At 50.6% G+C, this 12,742-nt stretch overlaps 4 protein-coding genes across 4 annotated transcripts; 2 read left to right on the forward strand and 2 right to left on the reverse strand.

The window, feature by feature from the left end:
* Positions 1 to 653: 653 nt before the first annotated feature.
* PFICI_14724 (uncharacterized protein) lies at positions 654 to 1,417 on the forward strand (the record flags this gene model as incomplete). The annotated part of the gene is made up of 4 exons (XM_007843305.1): positions 654 to 822; positions 886 to 973; positions 1,053 to 1,186; positions 1,272 to 1,417. 4 exons carry the CDS (start codon positions 654 to 656, stop codon positions 1,415 to 1,417), a joined length of 537 nt encoding a protein of 178 aa, XP_007841496.1.
* A 3,491-nt stretch (positions 1,418 to 4,908) lies between these two features.
* On the forward strand, positions 4,909 to 6,590 carry PFICI_14725 (RING finger protein; the record flags this gene model as incomplete). The annotated part of the gene is made up of 2 exons (XM_007843306.1): positions 4,909 to 6,421; positions 6,541 to 6,590. 2 exons carry the CDS (start codon positions 4,909 to 4,911, stop codon positions 6,588 to 6,590), a joined length of 1,563 nt encoding a protein of 520 aa, XP_007841497.1.
* Positions 6,591 to 7,194: 604 nt separating this feature from the next.
* On the reverse strand, positions 7,195 to 9,364 carry PFICI_14726 (uncharacterized protein; the record flags this gene model as incomplete). The annotated part of the gene is made up of 5 exons (XM_007843307.1): positions 7,195 to 7,532; positions 7,587 to 7,929; positions 8,046 to 8,232; positions 8,446 to 9,053; positions 9,119 to 9,364. 5 exons carry the CDS (start codon positions 9,362 to 9,364, stop codon positions 7,195 to 7,197), a joined length of 1,722 nt encoding a protein of 573 aa, XP_007841498.1.
* Positions 9,365 to 10,069: 705 nt separating this feature from the next.
* Positions 10,070 to 12,338, reverse strand: PFICI_14727 (uncharacterized protein; the record flags this gene model as incomplete). Its single annotated transcript, XM_007843308.1, has 2 exons — positions 10,070 to 12,164; positions 12,223 to 12,338. 2 exons carry the CDS (start codon positions 12,336 to 12,338, stop codon positions 10,070 to 10,072), a joined length of 2,211 nt encoding a protein of 736 aa, XP_007841499.1.
* Between the last annotated feature and the right edge of the window lie 404 nt (positions 12,339 to 12,742).

Consider the following 12,742-nt stretch of genomic DNA (forward strand, 5'->3'; position numbering starts at 1 on the left):
GAAACAGTGGTTGCGAAGAAGCGAAGAAACCTGACGCGCCGGTAATAAACAAACACCAATCCAGTAAACAAACTCCAATCTGCAGGGACCTTGAGCGGGCGTCGAGCGACGACGATGGAGAATCCGCGGGGAGGAAACGACAGAGACAGAACAAGTTGATGAGGTCGGAATAATGTGGTCAAGTTTGCTTCAGATCAGATATTACCCCGGATTTCGATTTCACGAATTCACCATGGACGGGCAGGCGCTGTGACGCGCTTTGAATGGTGGGCCTCGAGCTATCGATAAACGAGAGACGCGTTGAGGACTTTGGGGGGCCACAATAGGCAAGCGGGGCACTCGAATTCCCCTTCTCGGCGCTAGATCCGCTGGCAGAGCAACCGGCCTCAGCAGTGGAGTCTCCGTGCTCAAGGGCCAATGTGCGCTAGAACTCACTGATCGTCGCCAAGTTGAAAGAGCCGGACTTCAGTCAATTCTCGACCCGACTTGACGGTTTGTGCCCCACCTAAAAAAAGATCTTATCGGTGAAGAAAATCAATGCCCATCAATCGTTGATGATCTTGAAATCTACCTATTAGGTGGTTATACTCAGACATCTGCAAATTGCAAAAATCATACCCATACCTCATATTTCCTTGTCACGATTTTTCAGGATGGGTACTTCGTTGGAAAAAACTCGTAAGAGAATAGCCAAGAAAAAGGGCCCGATCGAGGCCATTCACCAATACTCGCGGGACTCGAAGAGACTCGGCAGAGCCCAACACAGAGATGAGAAGCTGGGCAAGGTCGCCGCCGCAAGAAAGAGAAACGACCAACCTTGGCGTGAGTTATCTGCGTCTTCAGGCATTACCATTTCCCCGTCATGGCGTCGCTGACATGTGCTAGTGGACCGTGCTGCCTACTTTCAAGAGGCTGTCAAGCAGAACCAAGGCAAGCCTCTACAACTAGAGACCGTCAGAGATCTCATCGCTGGGTAAGGCAATCAGTCATCCGCAACATTGCGGTCCGCTGCGTATCTGTGCAATGTGCTGACTTACCTTCAACGTGGCTAGCTTCGTGCATCAGTACGATGATGAGCTCAACGACCTCAAGAAGGCCCGTCGACCTGGCCGTCCTGCAAGCACAAAAGAAGACCTGCTCAAGGTCAAGATCAACGTGCTGGAGAAGGAGTACCAGAGCGGTTTTTGTGAGTAGCGCCCCTCATGCGTGTATCCTAGCTGCTTCGGTGCCCGAAACCCATGTTGTAGCTCGTGTTACTAACGGCTGTTCAGTAACGCCCGAGACCACCACAGAGGAGGACGCACTGCGTCTCGAGAGGTGGGAGGGCTCTTGGGCATATCTTACCGGGATGAAGTGGGTCAGAATCACCAGCGATGGCAACACGCAGCCATCCAGCTTCCCCCCTAGAGGCAGCTGAGAGATTGGGCGTCTTGCTTCATACCAAATCCGGGTATACGGCTCACCAGTAGACTCTGCATTTTTTCGGTTGATCTTTCTCTCTCTCACGAAGCCATGGCCTCGGGAGCATTGCGTGCGGCGTTGGGGCGTTTATGAGACACGGCGGCCAATGTGTGCCATGCCGGCCGGTCCTTACAATGATTCGCGGACGTGGGTTACTCGCAGGAACATCAATTCAAGCAGCTCGAACCAGCGCTTCCCACCAACAAGAGCGTTAGTTGCATATGCAAAAAGTTTCGCCTAGATTGACAAACGAGGTTCAATTCTAGTTACAATTTATTAGGGGGGGAATTTCAATGGACCAGGTTCACTTGCTGCATGAAGTTGCTTGTCATGACTCTGTGATGGTTCAGCTGCCTGGCCATGTTGTATATGCATCTGCAATTCCTGGGGCCTTCTGCAAGACCTTTGTGATCCTAGTGGTAGAGAGATCTCGAGTGCCGGACTAGGTGCAGTGGCCAATTTAAATACATGCGGTGACAGTTTTCCCAGTAAACGTGGGTTGCTTCTGCCCGTTTGTTGCCATGCACGGTGAAGTTGGCTATGCCCGTTACCCAATCTATCCGAGAAAGTGGCTTTGGCTTGCATACATACATAGGTACTCGACCTTGCATCCGGTATTAATACTTAAGCGAACTCGATCGAAGATACTCGAGACTATCTCGGTCAAACAAACACGCCCCGTCCTTCAGAACCAGTGCCTTGACCCCATGAACTGATGTATGCATGGATTCCATGTATGCTTGCTCCATATTGGCGCGCAGTGCAACATCCGCCGAACTGCTTGCAGGTCGCCTGCATCTAGACCTATGCGGCCATCAAAGGCTCTATCCAAGTACATTGTAATGACAAGTCGTCCCCTTTGGTCGTCTAGACGGCCATCACATTGCAATATTGTGGCTGCTCGCCATGCTTGAAGGCATATGGTTGCCAGGTATTTTGTATTGGTAACTCTGTTCGCATTTGATTTGTCAGGGTTTATCATTGGTCCTTGAACCAGCTACGGACAATAATAAGAACTGCAGTCATACCATAATTAGCTGATGGCGGCGAGCACCTGCAGCCCTTATATGATATTCCCCTTGAGAGTCTTGACCCTGGATGTGCAAGTGACAGTCCAACTATAAAGCTTCCATCTTCTTCCTCTCAGGCATGCACTTCTCGAGTCTATCCAGCTATACATTGTAGAATTTGACTCTATTATCGTCATCTATCCTCCCGACTTGTCTCGTGAGCAACCAAAGATCAATATATTCGGATGCTGGACAAGCAAACAACCCTAAGTACGTGATCTGTTGAGCCCGGCTACCTTTGCTACCAACTCACCGACTGCTGTTGTCTACCAGAATGTGCAACTACGTTTCTCACACACGAAGCTGCTTCCTCTGCGGCCATGAAGATACAGTCTTGATATCCGAAAAGACATGCAAAGCCACGCTCGCCAAGGGCAACGTCTTCGGCAGCTGTGGCAAACCAATCGGCAGCAAGACTAGATGTACACCAAGAGATTGTTGGAAATGTAGAGAAAATATCGAGACTATGCCAAGGGCACAGGCGTTGGAAGCGGTTGGCTTCTTTTGAGGTCGTTGAACCCAAAGTACCTCATGATACCCTCTCACCCTTGATGGTCGCATTCGATCACGCTCAGTTCACTGTACATATTACCACGTCACATATAATTTAAGTGCATAATTTTGGCTCCGAATGGAAAACTTCCCCAGCAGACACCTAGATACTCTATATGAACATTGAATGCAGTCCATTTAAGCGTATCTAGCCATATGCAACTCGCATGATTGGTACGGTTCCGTTGCCCATATGCATGGCGGATTCGTGGTCAGTGGATTTCTCCCAAAGTTTAAGCAATGGAAGAGTTTGCTAAAACGGGGGAAACGTAAATGAAGCACACTGAAATGATTCAAGGCCCGTATACAATGATCAAACCCATCGTTCTACATTCATTCATGAAGCAGCATCATGTGTTTGAACCGTCAAGGGTAGGACATATTCCCAAGTGCCAAGTACAGAGATTCTCAGATCTTGGGAGTCGTCAAGAATACGCAACATTTGGCCCGACATTGGAACGCAACATGAGAGTAGAACAGATCAGTTGATTATAGTTGTAGTAGATGTACTGATGCAAATGCACGCCCTCGGCACTGTCCACCCTGCAAGAGGGCTTAATTGATTTCTGCCCAACTTACAAACAGGCCAATGATGGCAAGATTACCTAAGTCTCGCTATCGCTTATCTTCCATTCTTTCTCGTGGTGGACAAGCCGGGTGAAGCCAAGTGGCAATGCATTACCTACATAAGTACCTACATTACCTACTATTGAACGCGCATTCCATAGGGGAACTTTTTTTGACGGAATCACAAATCACCCAGTGCTGCAAGTCAGTCAGTCGCCTGACTCCTTACTGGGGCAAAATGGTGGAAAGCGTGACTCGAGGGGAGACACCCACCCACTCAACATTCGAACCCCCCCCCCCCCCCCCCCCAACCCCAGCAACAGGCAAGCATACCAGCAAACCAGGGAAAGAGCCGGTACCCTGGAAACGGCAAAACGGGAGGCCAGGTGCCTAGAATTAGTAGCAATTACTGGGAATTTGGTCAAGCATTTTATTACATACCTGCCTAGTAGTAGCATCTCTTTTTTTTTTAGCGCGGGGCGCTTCTGAGTGGTGTCTGCCTGCAATGTCGGCTGACCAACCCACTTTCCATAGAGAGAACAGACGTTTTAAACTGCACAGCAAGGAGAGACGTGTGCCAACTTTCCATCATACATAACAACTTCGTAACCAGACTCCCGTCTGTCTGCACTCGAGCCTCTTGTCCGTCACAACACCAAGGAATCCAGGGACGAGACCACCCCTTTGCGTCATTAGTGACTCCTTTTGACACTGCTTCTGCATGTTTCTATTTCTTGTCGTCCACTCCTCCCACCACTGTGGATAACCTATACATTCGTCTTGCAGTCACTTCTGCATGCACCTGCTTCATCAAACGCTATCAGCGGCGCAATATCACCCCCCCGGCATTTGCCCCAATCAAGTCCCGACTGGCCCGAATCAGCGCCCGCCTCTCCCTTGCCCCTCCCTCCACTCTATCAACTAAGCCTTAGGTAGTAGGGAACGGGAGCCCCGATTGATTGATTCACCTCATCATTGTAGCAGCTGTGACACACGTTGGCTTGCCAAACTTTCCAAGTCACGCAGCAGTGCATCTGCCCAACCTCTGCCCCTACATCCCACAAACCAACCCCCATCCCATCCCCTGTTTTCTTTTCTTTGTTGTCAAACGACGTCCCGTTTGGCAACAACATCACGAGCCAAGATTCCGCCGACAACTAGGAAGCGGAAGGCGGCTGAGGCTGCGGCAAGCGCTCACAACAAGAAGATTGCCTCCGTAAGGGCCGAACAGGACCAAGCCCCTCCGACTCCCGCCACCATGGACTCTGACGAGGACCTGGCCTCGACTCTGGGCAGCGAGGAGGATTTCAATCTTCAGGACGATAGCGATGATGCCGAAGACTTTGACGCCTTTGACGAAGACCCCGATGACGAACCCGACAATGGCTCTGTCAAGGAGTCCAAGAAGAGAGTTGCCTACGATATCAGCTTCAAGGTTCACACGCCGGACGACATCATGGCCCAACAGCGTGATATGATGGACGAGGTCAACATGATTCTCGAGATGCAACCCGAAGACGCCGCAATTCTTCTTCGATACTTTCAGTGGAACAAGGAGCGCTTGATTGAGGATTACATGGACAATGGCGCCAAGGTCCTCGAGGCCGCTGGTCTCAGGTCGACAAGCGAGAACCTGCCGAAACTCGAGACCCTTCCCGACTTCATGTGCGAGATATGCTGCGATGACGACGACGGCCTTCAGTCTTTTGCTTTGAAATGCGGCCACAGATTCTGCGTCGACTGCTATCGTCAGTATTTGACACAAAAGATCCGCGAAGAGGGCGAGGCTGCCAGAATCCAATGTCCCTCACAAGGCTGTTCACGAATTATCGACGCTCGGTCACTCGACATACTCGTAACACCCGATTTGGCCGGTCGATATCAGGAGCTGCTCAATCGTACCTACGTGGAAGACAAAGATATCCTGAAGTGGTGCCCCGCACCTGATTGTGAGAACGCCGTTGAATGTGCTGTCAAGAAGAAGGACCTGGACAAGGTTGTCCCGACGGTGGCTTGCGACTGTGGCCATCGGTTCTGCTTTGGCTGCATATTGAACGACCACCAGCCAGCACCATGTGAGCTCGTCAAGCAGTGGTTGAAGAAGTGCGCCGATGACAGCGAAACAGCCAACTGGATCTCGGCAAACACAAAAGAATGTCCTCGCTGCAATTCAACCATTGAAAAGAACGGCGGCTGTAACCACATGACCTGCAGGAAGTGCAAGCATGAGTTCTGCTGGATGTGCATGGGCCTATGGTCAGAACACGGTACCAGCTGGTACAACTGTAGTCGGTTCGACGAGAAGAGTGGTACCGACGCCAGAGATGCCCAGGCGCAGTCGAGGAAGTCACTTGAGCGCTACTTACACTACTACAATCGCTACGCCAACCATGAGCAGTCTGCCCGGCTTGACAAAGATATATACGTAAAGACGGAAAAGAAGATGGTTCAGCTGCAGACAGCATCTGGCATGTCGTGGATTGAAGTCCAATACCTCAACTCTGCTTCGCAGGCACTCCAGACCTGCCGACAGACGCTCAAGTGGACATATGCATTTGCCTTCTATCTTGCTCGTAACAACCTGACAGAGATTTTCGAAGACAACCAGAAAGATTTAGAAATGGCAGTTGAGAACCTGTCCGAGATGTTTGAGAAACCCGTCGCCGACCTGGCAGACCCCAAATTAAAGGTAGTCATCATGGACAAGACGGCATATTGCAACAAGCGCCGTGTTATCTTGTTGGAGGACACTGCCGAGAATCTGGCAAATGGTAAGCTATCATCTCTGCCCATCTCCCCAGCTCTTCATTATCGCGATTGCGATAGCCTTATATGATTACAAATACAATTCCTTTGCCTGACAGACTGCTAACCTGTGTTGCCTATCTAGGTCGCTGGACGTTCAATCTGGATTTGAAGCCCACAGGTGCTCGCAAATAGATAGATAGCGGCGGGATAAAGTGCCATTCATTGACTATTGGCATCAACTCCTGCTCGCGACAGCGATATACGACTTTGTGCATTTTAGCACGCCATGAGGTGGCGTACATGGCGTTGGACTGGACATTCAAGAGAGTTGGGGGTTTTACTTCTTTTTTTTTTAAGCATTTCCGCTCGGTAGCGCATCATGATCAACTCACTTAGAGAATTTCTATGGGCACTGTCTCATCAACATCAACCAAGCTGCTTGCCAAACCAAGTGAACCACGATTTCGTGACTAATATTTGTGAAGGAAAATGAATATATTACCGTCGGCGTCCTGTTCGCCTGCATGCTCATAATAGACGGGTGTTCAGTTTACGTCCTCTATAACTCTAAAATGCAACAAAGACTAAGTAAGGTAAACTCTTTGCCCCCTATTCTAAGCACAGACTGATTTCAAGTGAGTTTTTTCACTATCAGATACGTCATGTTTCCATCTTTCCAAGTCGTGCTTGTATCCAAACTAGGAGATGGCTTTTGTAATGTAACCCTCTTTCATATGGGACGATAAAGATGAAAAGAAGCAAACAGTCCGATGATGGTGATGCAATAGTAATCAACTCAAACATCCGAAGTTTTCTCATCTCCAGATTCGGCACTCTTCTGGGGCGCGCCTCCCTGGTGCAGCCTCTTCCAAGGGCCCAAGAAGCAAAGCAAGACAGCACAGCCGCCGAAACTGATGCACATTGCCCAGACCACTCTAAGTCCGGCGAGATATGCCAAGAGGATCCCGGTCACCTCGTCGGGGGCGAAGGATGCCCTGATGTCTGTGACTCCTGTCGCGAGCACGACACTTGCTTCAATGCCTGGAACGGTCTGGGCCAGGGTTTCAATGAGCTTGTTGTCAAAGGCACACTGGGCAGCAGAGAGTCCCAAAGTGCCACCAAGTGATTGGAATACTAGACGCAGGTTAGCCCTGTAAGAACAACAACGGGAAACATGGGAATACTTACATAATACAAGAGAGGTGACAAGTGGCAAGTCGGCCATGTCACTCGCACTTTGCACCGTGGCGACACCACATTGCCAGGTACTGCCCCAAGCCGCACCGCCAATAATTTGGAAACCGATCCAGTAGCCCGAGGGCGAGTTGCCGTCGAGCAGATAGAACAGGCCACAGGCAATGGTTGCCAGTGAGCCACCGACCACCATGACGGGCATGGTGTGGCCAAACTTGGACATGACCAAGCCCGACGCGATGGAGGCCACACCCAGCGTCAAGACCAAGGGTAAATTGCGCACACCCGACTCGGATGGACTGACGCCTTCTATACTCTGGAAGAAGACTGGGAGGTACTGCAGAGTCAATATTCGTCAGCTTCCTTCTTTCGCAGCGGTCATTTACCTACAGATTTGTTTCGGGGAGAGCACACGTGAAGTGTGGGAACATTGCATGGTTTTAAAATACTCACATAAAGAGAAATAAAGTAAGTCGCCGCAAAGAAGAACTGAAAAGTCCCAGACACCCAGACAACTCGTCTTCTCAAGAGCCTGAGGACGATCATGGCACGCTCGCCTCGCCATATCTCCCAAACGAAGAAGGCTATAGAGATGACGACGAAGCCGACTAGAAGCCCAATCACAGTGCTGCTGCGCCACCTAGAGAATTGAATCATGTTAGCTTGACATTATCCTCCTCTGAACCTGGGAAGATCTATTATGTAGCCGATCTGCGGCAAGGAAGTAGCGATTTCCCAAGCCGGAACATAGGACCGGAAAATAAACTTCAAAATAGACACTCATTTCTATTTTCTTCTTTGGAAGAGGGAACGATGCAAGACGAGTAAGTCATGACATGATTTGAGTACTTACGGCATGGTCTGGCCTCCATATTGGAGTGCCAGGATAAAACTAATCACGGCACCCATGAGAATTATAGTTCCGCCAAAGTCAAGCTGCGAGAGCTTCTCGCGCAAAGGGGCCTTGACCGGCTCAATAGGTAGACGAAACGAAAACAGCGTCGTCAGCGCCGACACGGCCCCAATGGGCAGGTTGATGTAAAAGCACCAGCGCCACGAGACGTTTGCGGTAAAGGCGCCGCCAATGAGGGGCCCGCACACGGCGGCGATGCCATAGTTTGACACGAGGATGCCCATGAGCATGGCGCGTCGGCGGGGCTCGGCGGCCAGGGCCACGGCGAGAAAGGCGCCCGATCCCAGGCCCGAGCACCCGACGCCGGCAATGGCGCGGCCGGCCACGAGGGCGTTGGCGTTGGGCGCCACGGCGCAAATGAGGCTGCCCAGCTCAAAGATGAAGAGCGCCAGGAGGTAGCCCCATTTGACGGGAAAGTAGCGGTAGGCCTTGCCCCAGGAGGCGAGGGTGCCGGCAAAGGTCATGAAGTATGCGGAACCGTACCAGGAGACTTTTTCCAGACCGTGGAATTCGTTGGTGATGCTGGGTATGGCCGTGGCAACAATGGTCTGAAAAGCAAAAAGTCACATTAGTCCATGGGCATGGAAAGAACTTGTGGATTACCGAAACGAACCTGGTCCAAGGCAGCGAGAAAGAGGTTCAACATGACTGATGCCATGATCAAAAAGAGCTGCATGCCATGGGGGTAGACGACTTCGGCGGCTGGTGGCGTCGTTGTGCCATTTTGCGACATCTTTTCTTCTTGTTTTGCCAAGTTGTCATGGACTTCCGTGTCGGAACCACTGCTTGCACGAACATTGACGACGCGGACTTCCCCATTTGGGGAATTCGCTCTTGTCGACTCTGATTTCTCCATCATTGCTGTCGTCGACGAATGTATTGGAGTATATGATCAGATCCAGCCCAGACATGCAAAGGTCTAGCAGGAGAAATAATAGTTAATATAGACTGGATTGCACATGTTCTTCATGACATTTGATATTCCGCCAAGCTCTGATTGCGCAAGGATGTCAAGCTTATAAATTCAAGACACAATTTGTCTATCCGGGTTAGGCTCATTCCCATCTTAGCCGAGCCCTTGTCGAATCACAGTTGGATGTTGTGCCGTTAAAGGGGCAATTGGAAATGCTATTATTGCTTTTCATCCTGTTGCACCGCCGTCGGCGGCGGTTCAAGCTGGAATCGTAAGTCTAACCAGTGTGGGGGCCAGCACCTCCAAATAAAAAATGGTGGTAGTATAAAAAAGTCCTTACTACTAAATGAGATGGACTCACTTGGCTAAACTCGAAAACTCCGTTAAATCCAGGTCCGGGAGAAAAATCCATCTTGCTGCGGTGTGAGCTCGGGGCTACCATCAGACGGCGCAATTTCATTTGTCTCGATCCCATATGATCAACAAACAAGTTGCAAATGAAAATGATGGGCAATGCTTAAGAAGTACTACTATTTTACATCGTCACATGTGCAGTATCTTGAGTGAAAAGCTTTTGGCTTCGATTTATTTTTAAAAAATATAGGACTTTCTCCATAAGAAAATGACAGAATCATAAGTTTTGGCGCATCATCATGTAGAAAAGTCATCCGCGCCACGTTCTTCACCAGGCATTCTACCCATCATCAAGGTATCAAAAAAGGCCGCGTCGACACCCTGAAATGCCCATTTGTCGCTGCCAGCAGCAGCAGAGATATTCAAAGACTCTGATCCAAAATCCCAATTCCAACCCGATCCCGAGCTTGTATCATTTACTTCGCTACTAGAAGCTGGCACGACTGCTGCCTCTGGGGAACTATCAAAGTCATAGGATGACCCAACAACCGTGGCGGTGGCCTGTGAAAAGGTCTTGAATATAGTGCCACCTTGCGAGATGCGAATTGTACCGAAATAGGGCGCCGGGAACTGTAATTCACCCTCGTTTGTGCGCGTGCTGCTGCTTTGAGGCTGTTCAGAACCACGCTCCTGAGGCTTGGCGGCTATGCGGATAAAGTTGTTCTCTCGAGTCGCCTCCATCTTGAGCCTGATCAGAGACCGTAGCTCCTCTAGGCGTCCGATGCTGGTCGCGTCTCGGTTGTATTGGCTGACCGTCTCGAGCTGCTGCATGGCCTGATCCAACAAGAGACGGTCGCCGAGACGCTGGTGTGCGAGATAATCAGTGCGCTTGCCCTGGCCCTCGGGCAACAGGCTGGAGTAGTAGATGTCGGAATGCGCTAGCAACAATGTGAGGACGGCCGTAATGGCCAAAAAGTCGACGGGGCGGAAACACTGCGAAGCAGAATTAAAGTTTCGGTACAGGATAAAGCGATGGAGGATCTCGCGGCTCGCGTGGACACAAGTCGTGGCGGAATACGCCTCGTGCTTGGTGGAGCGTCCGTGTCCCTCGCAGTGTAGCGTGTTTAAAAGGTAAGGCCAATGCAGCTGGTTGAGGAGATGATAGTACATGGCCTGTCTCGTGAGGGTATTGACAGCTAGAGCATCAGCAAACGACCCAGCTGATATCCCATCCATCTGCGGTGCACTCCAGTAACCTTCGGGTGCGTTGTACGCCAGCTGGAGGAGCTCTGCATCGATGGCCAAGTCTTGGCTATAGTCGAGGCGTCGAATCTCGTTGCGTTCCAATATTTTGGCGCCAATATTGTGAAGTGACGCCTCAATCTTGCGGCTGGTACAACAGTAGCTCCTAGGCACCGTCATTGGGCCATTTGTGCACCTGTTGCTCGACCCTGGTGGAAGTCCTAGGAGGAGACAAAGGTAACGGTCTTGAGACACGATCCGGGACCACATGGCCTCAGGGTCCGACGCCAGCTGAGGATCAAGAGACTGTATCGGAGGCATGGGGCGATGATGTAGTCCAATCATTTGTGCCAAGAGCATGGCTCTGCGATTGACAAGCCATGACTTTCGAAGATTCCCATAGTGCATGTGGTACATGGACTCTAGCATGAAGCATTCAACACTTTCCAAGCTTCCATGCAGTTCATCATTGCCATTGACCAAACCCACAACCGCGGTCAGCATTCGGTGCATGATTGTCCGTATGGGCACAGAGAACATGTACTTCTCGGCGGCACAGGGGCTCTGAAGAAAGAGAACGCAACAGAGCATGCGCCTGGCCAGGACGACGGGGTGCATCTCTGGACCGGGAACCCATGGAAGCTTTGCGGGCTTTGTGACCCAGTCTTCTTCTGTAAGTCGGCAATGGTGGCCAGCATTTAGGTGATGACAATACAGTGTTGTGCCATGACTGTTTCGGAGAAGGCTCTCCGTATCTTTGGGTGATGGCCAAGCTGCGAGCAAGGAAGCAGTGATTGCCTGGTGACTTTCGCCTCGTAAAAACGGGTCTGAACTTTCAGCACCGACATTGAAATCAGCAGGGTTTCCGTTGGATGTGAGTGCGACGGTAGTATCAGGGATACTTTCACCAGCGCTTCCATCGTCGTCCTTGGCTAACGGGGCATCTTTGCGCAGCTTGCTATTGAGTTCGCTGAGTAAGCTTTCCACTTTGTCAAGCCTCTCATCAAGGTCTGGACGGTTTGTCTTTGAGTTGGAGAGCTCTTCTGGCAAGTCTTGTCTTGTGCAGGACAGTCCACGACGACGACAACCCACACAGACGTCATCAGCAGCCGTGGAAAAAATACACTTGGCTTTGCGCCGTTTACATTGCCTGCAGAAATGGCTATTCAGTCATGGGCTCGTGTGTTGAGCTTATGATGTACTTTTACCAGCAGCTATGAGTTCCCTTTCGAATCTTCCGTCTTCTTGAACTGTTCCCTTGCACGGGCGGAGGGTCCCAAGATGATGTAGAGTCCATTGGTGTTGGCAATGCTTCGAATTCCATGACGGATGTATTTCTTTCGACTTGCAAAGTCTAATCCATTGTTGGCCAGGAGACCTTGAGAGCAAGTGTCAAGAGTGACAACACAAATAAATCGGAGGAACAAGATTGCCGTCAATTGCTAATCAAACAACATGATCCGAGTCAAGAAGGCTGACTACAAGTTGGATCTCCGCCGGCGACGGCGGTCGAAATTTGGTGGGGTCGGGTATTGTTGGTGAACCAGGTCCCTGGCTAACGATTATACCCGGCCAAGTGCTTATGGCCTGGGACATTCCGGAATTAGAGTCGGAGTTAAAACCAAGATATTTCGTTATCTTTGAAGAATGAAGGGGACAGCCTGAACCAAAAGAGAAGAAATTGGCCGCGGTAGCTGCGCCCACGACTTTGGATTCCCACAAGCCAGA

The sequence above is a fragment of the Pestalotiopsis fici genome, assembly GCF_000516985.1.
Source record: "Pestalotiopsis fici W106-1 unplaced genomic scaffold PFICI_Scf_13, whole genome shotgun sequence".
NCBI lineage: Eukaryota > Fungi > Ascomycota > Sordariomycetes > Amphisphaeriales > Sporocadaceae > Pestalotiopsis > Pestalotiopsis fici.